Below are 14,367 nucleotides of genomic sequence, written 5' to 3'. Positions count from 1 at the left end.
ATTCATCTCTGATTTTGAAAGGCCGATTTCTATCCCAAAGCAGGAGTCTGTTGGGAGTTTGATTTTACTTTGGGAATTATGGTCCGTGTGAGTGATTCTGCACAGGTAAAATGAAGCTGAGCTAACCTAACCATCAACACGGCCGTGCAGGGGTAAGACGCATTCTCTAAGGTACCACTTGCATTTGGACATAAGCTTGGCTATCCATGGCTCATTCTTTATACCTGCACCCTCATTAAAGCCAGGTTGCTTCTGCCATTCCATCTGGGCTCTTTACTGCAACTCTCCTCCCCCTGCCTCTCAGATCTCTGCGGTCCTCAGCCCCCTTCTCCACGACGCACCGTTCAGCACGCACATAATCGAACGTTTAACTTTGCATGCACTTGGCTTGTCCATTAATTCCTTCATGAGTTACTTTTTTGCTCCCTTGGTTTTAATCTCGCATTGGGACTTTCTGGACCCCCAGAGAACCTGTGGAGTGCTGAACAGGGGTTTGGTGACTATTTATGGGTTTGTTATTATTCGAAAGGAGAGTCTTTAATTAATACAAGAGAGCTAGGGGGGGTTTCACAGCTTTGGGGCTGAAAGCCAGGGGTTGGGAGATGGACGTGGACTCAAGCTCCAGCACCATCGCTTTCTACCTTATAACTCGGAACAATTTCTTCCTTTCTCTCAGCTCATTTGCACATCTCAAAATTGAGGATAATAATAGCACTTTATGGCACTATTGGAGGGGTCAATGAAACAAGGGATAGAAAGCACTTAGTACAAAGAAAGGTCCAGTCTCATGAAGAGTAAGTACACACCAAGTATTCAATGCATGTTAGCTATTGTTGAAAACACGTGTCAAGACAAATTTGTGTCAGACTGTTGGGTTAGGAGGCTGGGCAGGGCATGCAGGAGGAGGGAGCCGTTACCAGCAGCTCCTGCTCCAAAGGGACTTGGCTTTGTATCCCTGGTAGTCTTTTCATACTGCAATAAGAGAAGTCTGATGTCTTCTCTTTGGCTCTTTAAAATAATTTCTAGTAACTATAAGTACACAGGTACCTATGTTTTTGTTTTTGTTTTTTTACAAATTTAAAATGTATCTACTTTGAGGGGTGCCTGGGTGGCTCAGTCCGTTAAGCATCTGCCTTCAGCTCAGGTCAGGATCCTGGGGTCCTGGGATCGAGCCCCGCGTCAGGCTCCTTTCTCAGCTGTGGGGAGTCTGCCCCTTTTCCCCGCTCATGCTCTCTTTCTTCTCCCTCAAATTAAAAAAAAAAATCTTTAAAAAAGAAAGTAAGAAATAAAAATGTGTCTACTTTGATATTTCACCTATGGTTATGGAAGAATATTAATTCTGGGGGGCAGGAGGACTAGGTGAAGGGGACCCTGTACTACTTCTGAAAATTTTTTTTTAATTTGGACCATGAGCTCCATCTGTTATGGCTTATTATTTATATTTGTGTTCTCACTACGTCAAAGTTAATTCTGATTCTGATAACCTACAATTACTCTCAACTAAAAGTTTTAGACAAATCATTACCTATTAGTTACTTCCTTGAGCTCGGGTTTCCATACTTAGGATTAGACTTCCCTAACACAAATTACAACCATATTTTAAACATAGATTTGCTATGGACTGAATTATGTGTCCTCCCAGAATTCATATGTTGAACCCCTAACCCTTAACCTTTAATGGGAATCCTGGGCCCCTTGAATATGGGGCCTTTGGGAAATAATTATATTCCAACAGTGGGACCCTCTTGATAGGATCAGTGTTCTTATAAGAAGACACACCAAAGCACTCGCTTCCTCTCTCTTTCCATCCCCAAGTGAGGACACACCTAGACAATCATCTACGAACCAGAAAGGACAGTCCTCATGGGGAACCAAATTAGCAGCTCCTTGATCTTAGACTTTCCAGCTTCCACAACTGTGACCAATGAATGTTTGTGTTTAAGCCACCTGGTCCATGGTATTTATGACAGCAGCCAGAATTAAGACAATGTTACAGTTCTTATTGATACTATCATTGAAACATATTATCTCTGCTTGTAGCAATTAAACATCCAACTATTAAATGAACCACCTGCTTGACTTTGGGCCAGTGATGTAAGTTCTTGATGCCTTCATCTCTAAAGTCAGGATAACCAAGTAAATGACCACTTAGGTTTACAGAAGTTAACTACGCGTCCTGTTCAGAAAGTGCCCCTTTTGTGGGGACCACTCGTGTTGGCTGGTATTGCTGTTATTATTAACCTCTTGCCGGATTCCCATTCATAGAGCAGAGCTCAATCTATGCAAAGCATTTTAGACGGATTCTCAAGACCCTTGACCTAGATTGTTGCTCTAAGTTAGACTCGTTGGCTTTTGAGTGTGGAAAACCTATGTCTAACTCAGTGAAGGGTGCTGTCCCCTAAGATGATCCTGCAGAATCGTGAATCAAGTTCAAGTCTTGGCCATGACGGGGTAATGAGGACAATAATCGCTGTGCCTGTGTGACAGGACCTGTCCTTCCTCTTCCGCGTACCATGTGCCCCCATCCCAGCCGGGGCATCTGGGACAGGTGAGCTTCTGGAGGCTCAGAGAAGACCATGGAAAGCTCAAAGCAGCAAAGCAGCCCCATACGGCTGCCGCTTTTATTACAGGAGAAGGCACGGGGCCCATCCAGCGTGCAGTGTGCTCTGCTGCGTTCAGAAACAACACGCACGAGGGCTGACTGTTCAGACACTCTCACCAGGGCATTCTTGCCTCTCAGTGGGCTTTGCCCCTCACCATGAAGCTCCGAATGGTTCCCTGCGAGGCCTATTGTACTGCCCACAGCAGCGGCTTTATAAAGTGTTGGGAAAACAGGGAAACGTTTAGCCAACAGGCATTCTAACTTTCTGCTTCTGAATCCCTTGGCGCATACTGCTTTCTGGTCATTTTCTCCTAAGCTGTGTGTTTTCCGCATGACCCCCCCTACCCCCAGGACTCTGACAAGGTGGGAGCCTCTGCAGAGCACGAGTGTCAGGCTGGGGCACTGGTGGCCACAAGAGGGGCCCTGGCTGCCGGCCCGGAGGACAGAGCGGTCCCCACCAACAGCGTGGCAGGGGTATAGGAGCAGTGGTCTGAGGAAATGAACTTCCCTGACATTCTCTACGGTGACGTGCTCAGCCCCGTGCCAAACACGGGGGAAGCGTAACCAGAGAACCTGACGGCGGTGTATCGTTGGTGTTACCCTTAGCATGGGCTGAATAGGTGGCCGCAGCCTGATGCCATGACATGCCTGGGTCACCCATCCGCCTTCCCCCCTGCTTCTCTGTCCCCCCGGCACCAGGGGACAACACACTGACCAGGTGTCAGAGTTCCCCAACCCACACGGCAGTTAGGACTCGGGATGGCCGGGCAGTAGCTGGGAGGTCAAGGCGGATGGTGCAGTCTCCGGGGGGGTGGGGGGCGGCGGGGATGTGTTCGTGGGAAATCGGGGGCTCTGCATCTGAGCGTCTCTGAGGCAATGGCGTGCCTGACCTTGACCCGAACGCCCGCAGAGGAGCTGCGAGCCTCACCCCTCGGCGGGCACGTCTTACCGGTGACGTGGAGCTTCTCGTCGGTGACCTCGGCCTTCAGGTAGATGCGGCCCCGCTTCTCCGTGTGGTCCATCCCACAGAGGCTGGGCACGTTGATCACGCACTGCTTGTGCACGTTCATGTCACAGGCTGCAAATCGGGACAGCAGAGGGTGAGGCTGGCAGACGGGCTCACGTCAGTGTTGTGGTGTGCGAGCGCAAGTGCCGGGGAGCTACCCTCTAACTTGAGACTTTGCTATCATGTTTTTGGTGACACGGAGAACTGTTAGCAGATGTCCCTTACAACACAGGCTTCATGTGAATAACAATATCCTTAAAATACCCGTGCCATATTTGTCCAGTCTTAACCGAAGCGAAATACCCTGGCCTGCTCATCCATGCTTCAGATATTTAACACCAGGCAAAATTCACACAGGTAAATGGATACAAAGCCCAGGCCAATTAATATTGCATGTATGCAGAGGTGAATTATATGCAAATTTTAAACAGAGGATATTTGTTGTCAAAGAATATCTTCTGCCCGTCTGAGCTTGCCGTTCGGGAAGGGTGAGACTCTGTGGACTGAGTACAGGAAAGTCATAAAATTTCTTTCCTTAGTTAACTCTGTATTTTCAAGAAGGCTTAAGTAACTTGCTTCTTCTTTTTTTTTTTTTAAGAACTTGTATTTGAGATTTTAAACCTGTCTGCAAATATTTAAATATTATTCTAAGTAAAACAAATACACGCCCGGCTGATAAGCCATTCCCTACCAGCTGACATTACGTGGGTGAGCCAGGGAGGAATGAAAAGATCAGTCCCTGCACAGTGAACCAAGGAAACCCCGAAAAGAATCCTGTGTATCGTCCCTGTTCCTCCAGGCTTCCCAGAGGAGCCAGGGCCACTGGAATCCTCACACGTCCTCGACAGGACGCGACAAGGCTCTTCCGTAACCTTCAAGGTAGAGCCCGCGTGCTTGTTTCCTTTTCAGTGTTTAACGTGGTGAGGCAGATTGCCAAAAGCATCACAAATAATGCATATTTGCTAGGATTCGATATGGGACGCAGGATAATGCACACAATGAGGAAAGAACCATCCTTGTCTCCACCAGTGTGGATCGTGCTTACGTTTCTATTCCCAAACTGTGCCCCACCTCCTCGCAGAAGATAGAAAGGGACATCTGCTGTGCTGTAAGGGACATCTGCTTCTTGACAAGGTGGGCTATTGATGGGACCTATGTTCACCAACTCCTAGCTTCAAGTGCCAGGGCAGAATTGCAACTTCAAAGAAATTAATGCCATCCTCTCCGGGAGGGAGAAGTGCCACGGGGAGGGGAGCCAGGGAGGTGGGAGCGCCCTGGGTTGTATTCTTGTCTTGGCTCCACCATGAGTGGCTTTCGATTTTGGGAACTTCAGGTGGCTCGCTGATTCTGTTACCTGCCCTGCAAACTAAGAGGCTGGTATGGACAAGGGGTAGCTCCTGTCTTTGCCCTGCTAAGCAGAGTTGTATATGGCATTCTGACCCTGCAACGTGTGAAGGCAGAGGGAATGGTTTCTTGCCTGCAGAAGTGAAGGGAGGGGCTGGGCACCCATCTGCTTCTCAGCCTCCCTTGAGGAAGGAGCATAGGGTGCAGGGTGCAGCCCCAGAGGCCCTATGACTCCAAGGACAAGAAGACAAAGCAAAGAGCACTGGTCCAGGTCAGTGGTTTTCAACTTTTTTTTTTTTTTTTTTTAGTAATGGAACCCATTTTTCAAGTAAAATCTTAAGCAGAGCCCTAACACATAAACCAGATAAGTGTTAACTTCATCAGCAAAAAGTCAGTAGATCAATGCAAATTGATACATCTCTTACAAAGACATTCATCGATCACCAATAAAGCCCTCGGATCCAAACAAAATTTTGAAACCGGCTGTCTCAGTCCTGCACTCACTTCTGCTCTCTCTTAGCACTGTTCAGCTCCGTAACAGGAGAGTACCTAGAAAGGCTAAACACTGCCCAGCAACATGCAGGCTGGCAGACTCCTTGGGGAAGCGGACGTGGCGGGAGAAATGTGGTTACACATTCTGCCCAACCAGTGAAGCTGGCAACAGTGTTTCCACCATCTCCTCCAACTAGTCAAGCTCCAGTGGGTCACACATTCAAGAATTCACTTGTGTCCTGCGGTTTTAAAAGAGTTAACAGTAGATTTACAAATGCACTTAGGATTCGCACTTGCAGAACCCCTGAAAACCACGTCTTTGGAGCATGAGGGCTTCTCAAATCAGAGAAAACGACTGGCCTGGATCATCACAGAGGTTTTGTTTAGGCTGTCAAATCTGACAGCTTCCAAGGTAAAGGACTCCTGTGTGCTGAGAAACTGTTCATCTGCTCTATAATGTTCCTTTCATCTTGATTTTTATACACACGTTGTCTTTGCCCCATGTAGCATATGCCTAGAAAGCTTTGGCCATAATAGAAGGAATTAATGAATGGCAACATATTGACATTTCCATAACACTTCCCTGTCGACTAGAAAAACAGGTTCAGTAATTACCTTTTTTTTTTTTTATCCTGAAAGTATACATTTTTATTTAAACATGTAAATGGCCTGGGAAATCTTATAAGAATTATCAAAGTGAAGAGTTTCCAGGTTTGTCTTCCTTTCTACCTGGTGCTTGAGGATGATACATACAGAACAGAAAGGGAGGAATGGAGGGGCTGATGCCATCCTTGTCTGTGGCCTTCGGGGGTTCCCTCTCTGACTGGACTGATAGAAATCTGGTCTGTCCGCGAATGTGCAGGAGGGCGAGTGAAATTCGGTCTGGTTTTCATTTTCATCGTAGTTTCAGTTTTAAGGAGAGCCTACTGGATTTTTCCACAGTCCACCCACTAATTAGAGACACAGGAAGATAATGACTACGGTTGCTGAGCTTATTTTGAAGCCGAACCAAATGCGGAATCTGGAGGTGGGGATTCTTCTTTCAACACATGGCATTTGCTTTGGGGTTTGACTATCCTGTATTTTACAGTGACTGAAGATTTCTACCACAAAAAAACCCTGTGACAGCGCTAACTTTCTTTATAAATCGGGTGGGGTTGGTGTTTTTTTTTTTTTTTTGTTTGTTTGTTTGTTTTTGGTTTTGGTTCACAATTAGGCAAGTAAGGATTTTAATAGAGGAGTATTTTGACGGTGGAGCGGTCCTACGCTTTTTTTGGTGTGGTACGTATTTGAACGAGTTCTTTTATTGATGAGTGGACGTGGAAAAAGTCCGGAAGCTGAGGTGCTCTTGAAAACCCAGGGTATCAGCTGCAGAGCCTCACCATCTACTGGAAAAGAAAACTTACTTACTGTCACATTTCATCCCTTGATGGATAAGTCCATACAGCAAGGAGCCACAGTGATCACAGAAGGTGGGGCTTCCATAGGTGTGGATTTTGAACTTGTGCTTGCTTCTGGGGTCCTGGTTGGGGGAGAAGAAGCACATTGTTTATTCCATCATCAAAGGAACACATTTTTGGACAAAGCCAAGGTCAGGTCCCACCATTTCCTCCTTGTCCCATGCCCAAGGTTCAATATGAGACTGTATGCTATTCTCTGGGATAATACAGCAGGGGGTGGGGCAGGGGGACACTTCACAGCATCGTGTTTTAATAGGCTGCCCATTTTGGACCATATAGTAAATACCCGTGCTTCCTTTCTTTACAGGGTGTAAGTGCACACACCAGGGTTTCCAGCGCTGATGCCATTTTGGGACCTAAATTCGTAAAAGTGCCTGCGGGTGGGCAGGGGGTTTAAGACGTATCGTGGTATCTGGTGCCCAGCACAGGCTTCAGCACATGGTGGACACAAAAATCAGGGTGTATTTGTGAACTGAGTGACCCTGGATCCACTCAGTGGTCCTAGGGTGATCTCCTTTTGGGCAAGTTTTCTTGAAATACAGCATTAAGACCAGATATGCAGCCAAACCAACAGAGACCTCTTCCTGCTTCTGCACTATTTCCAAAGCATTATACGCATTTGCATGGGCAAACTCCAGGATAATGAGGTGAAAATTGGAAACTGCACTGAAAGCACACTTTCCCCTAGCCCCCTGCTGCAATTTCATTACCTTCCCTAGCATGGCATACAAATTACTGAAGGTACGAGACAGCTTTCTCTCAAGTAGCCTTTTTGTTCCTCAGTTCGCAGAGTACAGATAAGGAAATCAACATTATATACAGCTGAGTGTCATAACCAAAGAGCACAGACTCTGCAGTCAGACTGCCTGGGTTCAGTCCCATGGCTACTACCTCCCAGAAGCATGACCTTGGACAAACAACTTATCCTTTCTGCCTCATCTGTAGACTGGGAAATTAACAGTGCTTATCTTACGGGGCTGTTATGAGGACAAAACAAGTCAGTCTTATTAAATGCAAAGATGGGTCCATCTATTTTGATCGGTGCCTCTACATCTTGGACCTCCGTTGACTGACATGCAGAAGCAGAGGGTTGAGCCAAAAGATCTTTAGGTCCTGCCTGAAATATAAAACAATTTCATCTTCAAGTCCATATCAGGATACTTCCTTACTAAATTCCTCCTCCTGAATCATTCTTTGCGGCCCAATCAGCAGTAAATATAGAGCTGCCATTAACTAAATTTTAAGGAAGACAACAGAGGAGAAAGGTTTGGGAGAAGGGCAGGAGACTAACAGCTCCACTGCAGACCCCGTGAGCCCGACTTCTCCTTCATGTGCAAAGATACACAAAGAAAGCTACTCCTAGCTTTCCACCTTCTAAAAGCCTAGGTGCTGGTGGTTTGAGAGCATTTCAAAGGGGATTTTGATTTTGTAAGGTGATTCATCTTTTGGTTGACTTTGAAACCTAAAATCCAAGCCACATATGCCACATATGCCAATGAATTATACAGTTGACCCTTGAACAATGTGGGGGTTAAAGGCATCAACACCCACTCCCACAGTTGAAAATCCATGTATCACTTTGACTCCCTCCCCCATTTGTTGGCTGGAAAACTGACCAAGAACATGAAACAGTCGATACACACATATTTTGTATGCTGTAGTCTTACAATCACGTAAGCTAGAGAAAAAATGTTGAGAAAAACATAAAGTATATCTAATGTACTATAGAAAATCCGTGTGTGTGTGAATCCATGCAGTTCAAATCTGTGTTGTTCAAGGGTCAACTGTAATTACTTTTTAAAAGTCATGAGTTTGAAAATCCTGGAATATTTCAATCATGCGCAATAGTATAAAGAACATTACATGAAACACGTATCACTCAGACCCGATAAATTGTATGGTTATCTTCTTCTCTACAGAGACATTAGTGGCCTTCAAAGTCACGTGGGAAGTGAATAATAGAGCTAGGATTTGACCAATGTTTGCATCTTTAACACTGATTCTCATCCAAGAGCTTAAAAAAAAAAAAAAATCCACCCAGAACGAAGATTTGGCTCTTAACATTCTTGCTTTTAGATTTTCAACACAACATTTCAAAAAGATTTTATTTATTTATTTGAGAGACAAATAGTTTGCGAGAGAGAGAGCATAAGCGAGTGGGAGGGGCAGAGGGAGAGGTAGAAGCAAACTCCCCTCTGAGCAGGGACACCAACCCCCATAGGAGGCTCCATCACAGGACCCCAGGATCATGACCTGAGCCAAAGGCAGACAACCTACTGAGTCACCCAGGTGCCCCAATATAACATTTTTTTAAACAAGTCTACCACCTGTTTTTTCTTTTCTTTTTTTTTTTTAAATTTATTTGACAGAGAGAGAGAGATCACAAGTAGGCAGAGGCAGGCAGAGAGAGGGGGAAGCAAGCTCACTGCTGAGCAGAGAGCCCGACGCGGGGCTCGATCCCAGGACCCTGAGATCATGACCTGAGCCGAAGGCAGAGGCTTAACCCACTGAGCCACCCAGGCGCCCCTCTACCACCTGTTTTATGAATAAAGTTTTACTGGAACACATCTATGCTCATTCATTTATATATTTTCTTTGGCTACAAGGGCAGAGTTGAGAAGTAATGACAGAGCCCACAAAGCCTAAAATATGGCTACAAAGCCTAAAATTATTAGCAATTTGGCCCTTACAGAAAACCTCTGCCAATCTCTTCCGGACCACGGTTTTCTCTACATGGCACCAGCATGACCTGGAACTTGTCTGAAATTATTTAGCTCCTCCCCAGACCAACTGAATCAGAAACCCTGTGCAGCCTCAAGCTTCATGTGTCAACAAGCCCTTCAGGTGATCCTAATACTGGCCGGTACGCTAAGGACTGAGAGCCACTGCCGGAGAAGGTTAGTTGACAGTTATCTAGTAAGTGCCTCCTGGATGCCAGGCGCAGATGTGGGTGGGTGATTGGAAATACTGAGCCAGGTCATCCGTTTCCTTCCTAAATGTCCCTTAGGGTGTGAAAAATCAATGCCATCCTTGGGAGATTATCGTCCTTATCAAGGAGTGGCTGTGAGCATGGTCTCAAGCCTGGGTTTAGACTCCATGAGAGCATTGCACCAATTTCCAGATGTTCAGCAGAATGTTGAGGGCACAGAACAGTGTCAGTATCCATTAACAGTCCCCATGTTGACAGCAAAGGTTACATCCTACCACGTGGAGGGCAAAGAGGATGCTAGGGGAAAGGAAGCAGCCAGGTCTCCCTGCAGAAGCAAGGCACCAACGACTGGCCCTAGATAAAGATCGCACGGCAGCTCGCACTCAGCCCTCTGGAGCCTGCACATGCCAGGCGGCTCCGGGGTGGCTATCCTGCCAGTGGGCTGTCACACAGATCTCTACCGATGTGGCACACGGGCAACTTGCTTCACTTTTCAGGAAAATCTAAGTCTTACTCCTCCGATCCCCAGATGGCATCTTCAGGCCCCAACCGTGTGGAGGTGTAGGAAGAGAGGAAACCACTCCTTCCACCTCCTGTGGAAGTCTGGAGAATGACCAAGTCCTGGAGTCCTCACGCTCCAAAATCATGAGCGGCCAAGGATCACGCCTATGTTAATGAGAATAATAGTAACACAATAATAGTAACACCTGTTTGCTGATCTTCACGGGTGTGCAGGTACTTTAAAATGGACAGGACCTCTCCTACAAAAAGAGCTTCTACTGGGATTCTGTAGACCTGGGGTTGAACTCTAGTCCTGATACAAACTCAGCAATTTTGGACGAGTCATGTCACTTGTTTACAAAGCAGAAATATACCTATGTCATAGCCCTGGGGGTGGGGTCCATCTTTGGGAACATATGAGATAGGGCTTTGCAAACCCCAAATCCCTAAGTAAATATAAGATTATTACAATTACATTATCCTTGGAAGTAAAGTCCAAGATGCTCAAGGTTTTCCAACAATACTTTAGGGACTTGGATCAGAATGGGAAGGAAGAAGAAAGCTGATCAACTTTGGGGTCCACGGGGGGCTGGATCAGAGGCCCAGGTGGCAAGGAGGCAGGGGACTTCCTCCGGGGTCCTGAGTTCCCGTCCTCTGCCCTGGAGTGGCCTTCCCAGGCAAGTGCCCCCCACTGGGTGGTGACATGTGAACACAGAGCCCATCGAGCCAACCCGCCTGTGTACCGCTCCCACCATCAAGACAGCTCATCTCTGTCTCCACAGAAATGGAATGCAGGAGCACAGACACTCATTTCCAGTTGAATTAATCTCACCTTGTCTGACAAAAGAAACCACAGTATTAGCTAAAGAGCTAGGACTTATGATGATTTACAGAAGCAACCGTCCTGAAAAGCTCCAGGCTCTTCCTGTTCCTAGCTGCTAGCTAGTGGTGCACTTTACTTCTCCGGGCTCTGATTTCCTCATCAGGAATCCGAAGGGACTGGGTCAGCACTTTCAAAGGGGCAGAGTTCCCAGGGCCCACCAGCTGTCAGGAGTGCCCATGGGCTGCTGAGGGCACAGGAGGGAGGCCAGTGCTAAAATACCAGCATGAAAACAACCAGACGAGATGATCCCTTTGATTCTTGCTTTGAAGACGAAGACAAACTTTTAATTTTTATCCTGATGTATTTTAAGACTCCCAGCAGTTTGTAAAAATAGTATAGACTGTTCCTATACCTATATATGCTCCAGCTGGCCTTCCCCAGGGAACGTCTCACATAACCACAGCACATCGGCAAAACCAGGACCTGACACCGCGACAAAGCCATTAACCACCCACTTCAGGGTTTCACCAGATCCCGCACATGTACTTCCCACGCGTGTATTATTACCGGACATCTCATGAACCACACACACTCTTTACCGAACAGGGAATATGCTAATTATTTGCTGGCTAAACATCATGAATTCTGGCAGACCACCACCCAAGGAGTGTATTTATCAAAGACACAATCCACTGACCAGCTTTTCAAAAACCAAATGATTTCAGGGCACAGGCTGGGCGAGCACTCACCCAAGTGACGGTGCCAGCCAGGAGGTGTGGCCATTAAAGGTGTGTAAGTCACACGTTTCCAATGGGTGCTGGTAACCCAGGCTTCTCTCACGTGGCTCTGGCCCTTCCCTCCACCTGGCCCAAGCATCTTATGCCAAGAGCCCACACGCACCAAAGCACCAAACACGGTACAAACAAAGCTGCTTCCTCCTCCCGGAAGCCTCTCCAAACTCTCCAGCACCAGTCACAATTCTCCTCTTTCGTCCGGCCTTCCAAGACACGTGGCTTCTGCCTCTCCTACGCCACCTCCACATCCTACTACTTACAAGGTTATTACCGTCTACCTCCTCTTTCCGGTTTCCCTCATTGACCACACAATCGTGCGCGTCACAGACACACACCTGCAGGCCACGCCCCGGAGGCTAAGGGATGGTCCTAAAGCTCCCGCTGAGCTTGCAGCTGGACCAGAACCAAGGCTAGAATGAAGGGTTGGTAGTAACCTTCTCTCCAAGCTTCCTGGAAACTGGATCAAAAAGGGAAAAGAAACACACCGGACTCCTCCAGAACTGCAAAGCCACCTGGGTGCCACAGACAGGCGTCTGTCTTGTTTTCCTCTAAAACCATTTGTCTCCCACATGGTAAGCCTTCAGTGAATGTGTCTTCACTTCACTTCAGTGAAGTCTTCAACAAAGCCTATTTCTACCACTGTTCACCTGAGGATTCTAGGTGAAGTTATCCCACATCTTAGCTATGGTAAGTCTGGCCTCACTTCAGTGCCACACACAAACACACACACACACACACACCACACGGCTGGTCTACCCCAAGCCTTCAGTATTACCAAGTTAGCAACACCTCCCCATTTCATGCAATACATGTAAATCTGACTTTTTTGTTTTTTTAAAGAACATCCCTAGACATTGGCAGCCTCTCATTAAGTGGAGTATGAAACCTACTGTCACCAGTCACAAGTCTGACATGTTACAATGAAAGGAGGAGCCACTCAGCCCCGATGTTTCTGTCGTAGACGCGGTTGGGGGGCGTAAAAGGAGTTTCTGACTCAACCGATTTTCATAGGAACGAATGAAGCCTAACCCACAAGTCTAAATCTAGACTTCTCAGAGAAAAGGAACAAATGAAAATTTCAAGTTCTACCGAAAGCATCTGCTGGTCTGTTTCTCATATCTTAGTTTTAGACGACGGCAACTTAATTAGCTTTCCTTGGAGACACTACTCTACATTTCCACCAGGACTTGTCAGTCTTTTGTCAAAATCATCCCAGCCACCATCATTATGCCATCTGTTAAAAATAAACCCATGGGTCTATGCTGCACAGAATTTTGGTACTTTAAATGGCCTAGATGCCTTCTTGTCGTGTTATCTGTAACTATCTGGAAGGTGTTCTCCAGGTACGCTTTGAATGGTGGCCTTCAAGGTTGGCGTCCGCCAATACATGATGTGAAATCTCCAGAGGGTTAAACTCCCCACATACCCAAAGGCTGGCGATCAATGGTGCCTTCTGATGTTTACATTTGAACAGACATCATTTCAAAAGCCCTTTTCATCTGATGAGTAAAAGAATGGCAGGATTTTGGCTGGAGGTCAGCCTGCGCTGAATTTCCCACCCGTATCTGAATGCCTCTGAAATGCCCCCACAGGCTTCTCACAGAGCACCGAAATGGCTGTCACTGAGGGCCAGAGTCCAGACTTTAAGATGTTCTGGAAAAGACTCTGTTTTTAACTGAGCAAAGCCTGCAGGGTGGCTGCCTTCATTGCCCAGAGCAGTGTGGTTCCTTCAAGCTGCTCCTTCTAAATACCAAAGAAAATTCTCCACTTTCACCATCTGATGTGTTCTCATGAATCATTCTTTAAAGCCAAGCCCGGGTCTAAATGTCACCCACATGCTGATTATACAAGCAACACCAAAAACATTGCTCCAAGGGTGAATCTGGCATCATTTCTGAGATCTTAAATTTCTTGGGAAGCAGGGGTTTTTTTTTCTTTAATAATTTTTTAAAATTCCTATTTAAATTATTTTATGTTACCATGAGAGAGTACTACCAAAACCAGATCACACGAGCAGGGAGATTTTATGTAAGTTGAGTATCACTCATAATTATTACATCGGACACCATGTACTGAGCAAGCCCCCCACACCCCTTCTCGGGCTGCAGTATCATCCTGGTCGACTGTATTTGGGTATAGGGAATGTACCTGGCCTTTGATTACACTGGTCTTGTTGAATGTTGCCTGTCTTAAGGAAGAACCAAGGAACCTCCATTTCTGGTGAGTTCATTTTTGATCTTAATGTAACCCTACATTATACTAATGAATAACATTCATCTTTACAGTTGAACTAACTTGTCAAGCCAGGCTTTGCTAGTAGAAGGGTTCTTATGGGCCCTTCGCCCAGTTGTGCAAGATGCTGTAATCATTAAATACAAAGTGGCAAACTCTTTAAAAAAGATGCTACATAAATCTC

General features: G+C 46.4%; 1 protein-coding gene across 2 annotated transcripts in view; it reads right to left on the bottom strand.

Moving 5' to 3' along the window:
- The window catches only part of PRKCA (protein kinase C alpha), a 383,972-nt gene that overhangs the window by 113,346 nt on the left and 256,259 nt on the right, over positions 1–14,367 (bottom strand). For both annotated transcript variants that reach the window (XM_032870794.1, XM_032870795.1), the window contains exons 4-5: positions 6,855–6,966; positions 3,552–3,680 (exon numbers count right to left, since the gene is read on the bottom strand). In XM_032870794.1, coding sequence (XP_032726685.1) covers positions 3,552–3,680; positions 6,855–6,966 — 241 coding nt within the window. The remainder of the gene's footprint in view (positions 1–3,551; positions 3,681–6,854; positions 6,967–14,367) is intronic.

Source organism: Lontra canadensis, unplaced genomic scaffold, assembly GCF_010015895.1.
Source record: "Lontra canadensis isolate GAN:19392208 unplaced genomic scaffold, GSC_riverotter_1.0 scaffold41, whole genome shotgun sequence".
Taxonomy (NCBI): domain Eukaryota; kingdom Metazoa; phylum Chordata; class Mammalia; order Carnivora; family Mustelidae; genus Lontra; species Lontra canadensis.
Note: the sequence above shows the minus strand (reverse complement) of the source record. Positions and strands in the feature narration are given on the sequence as shown.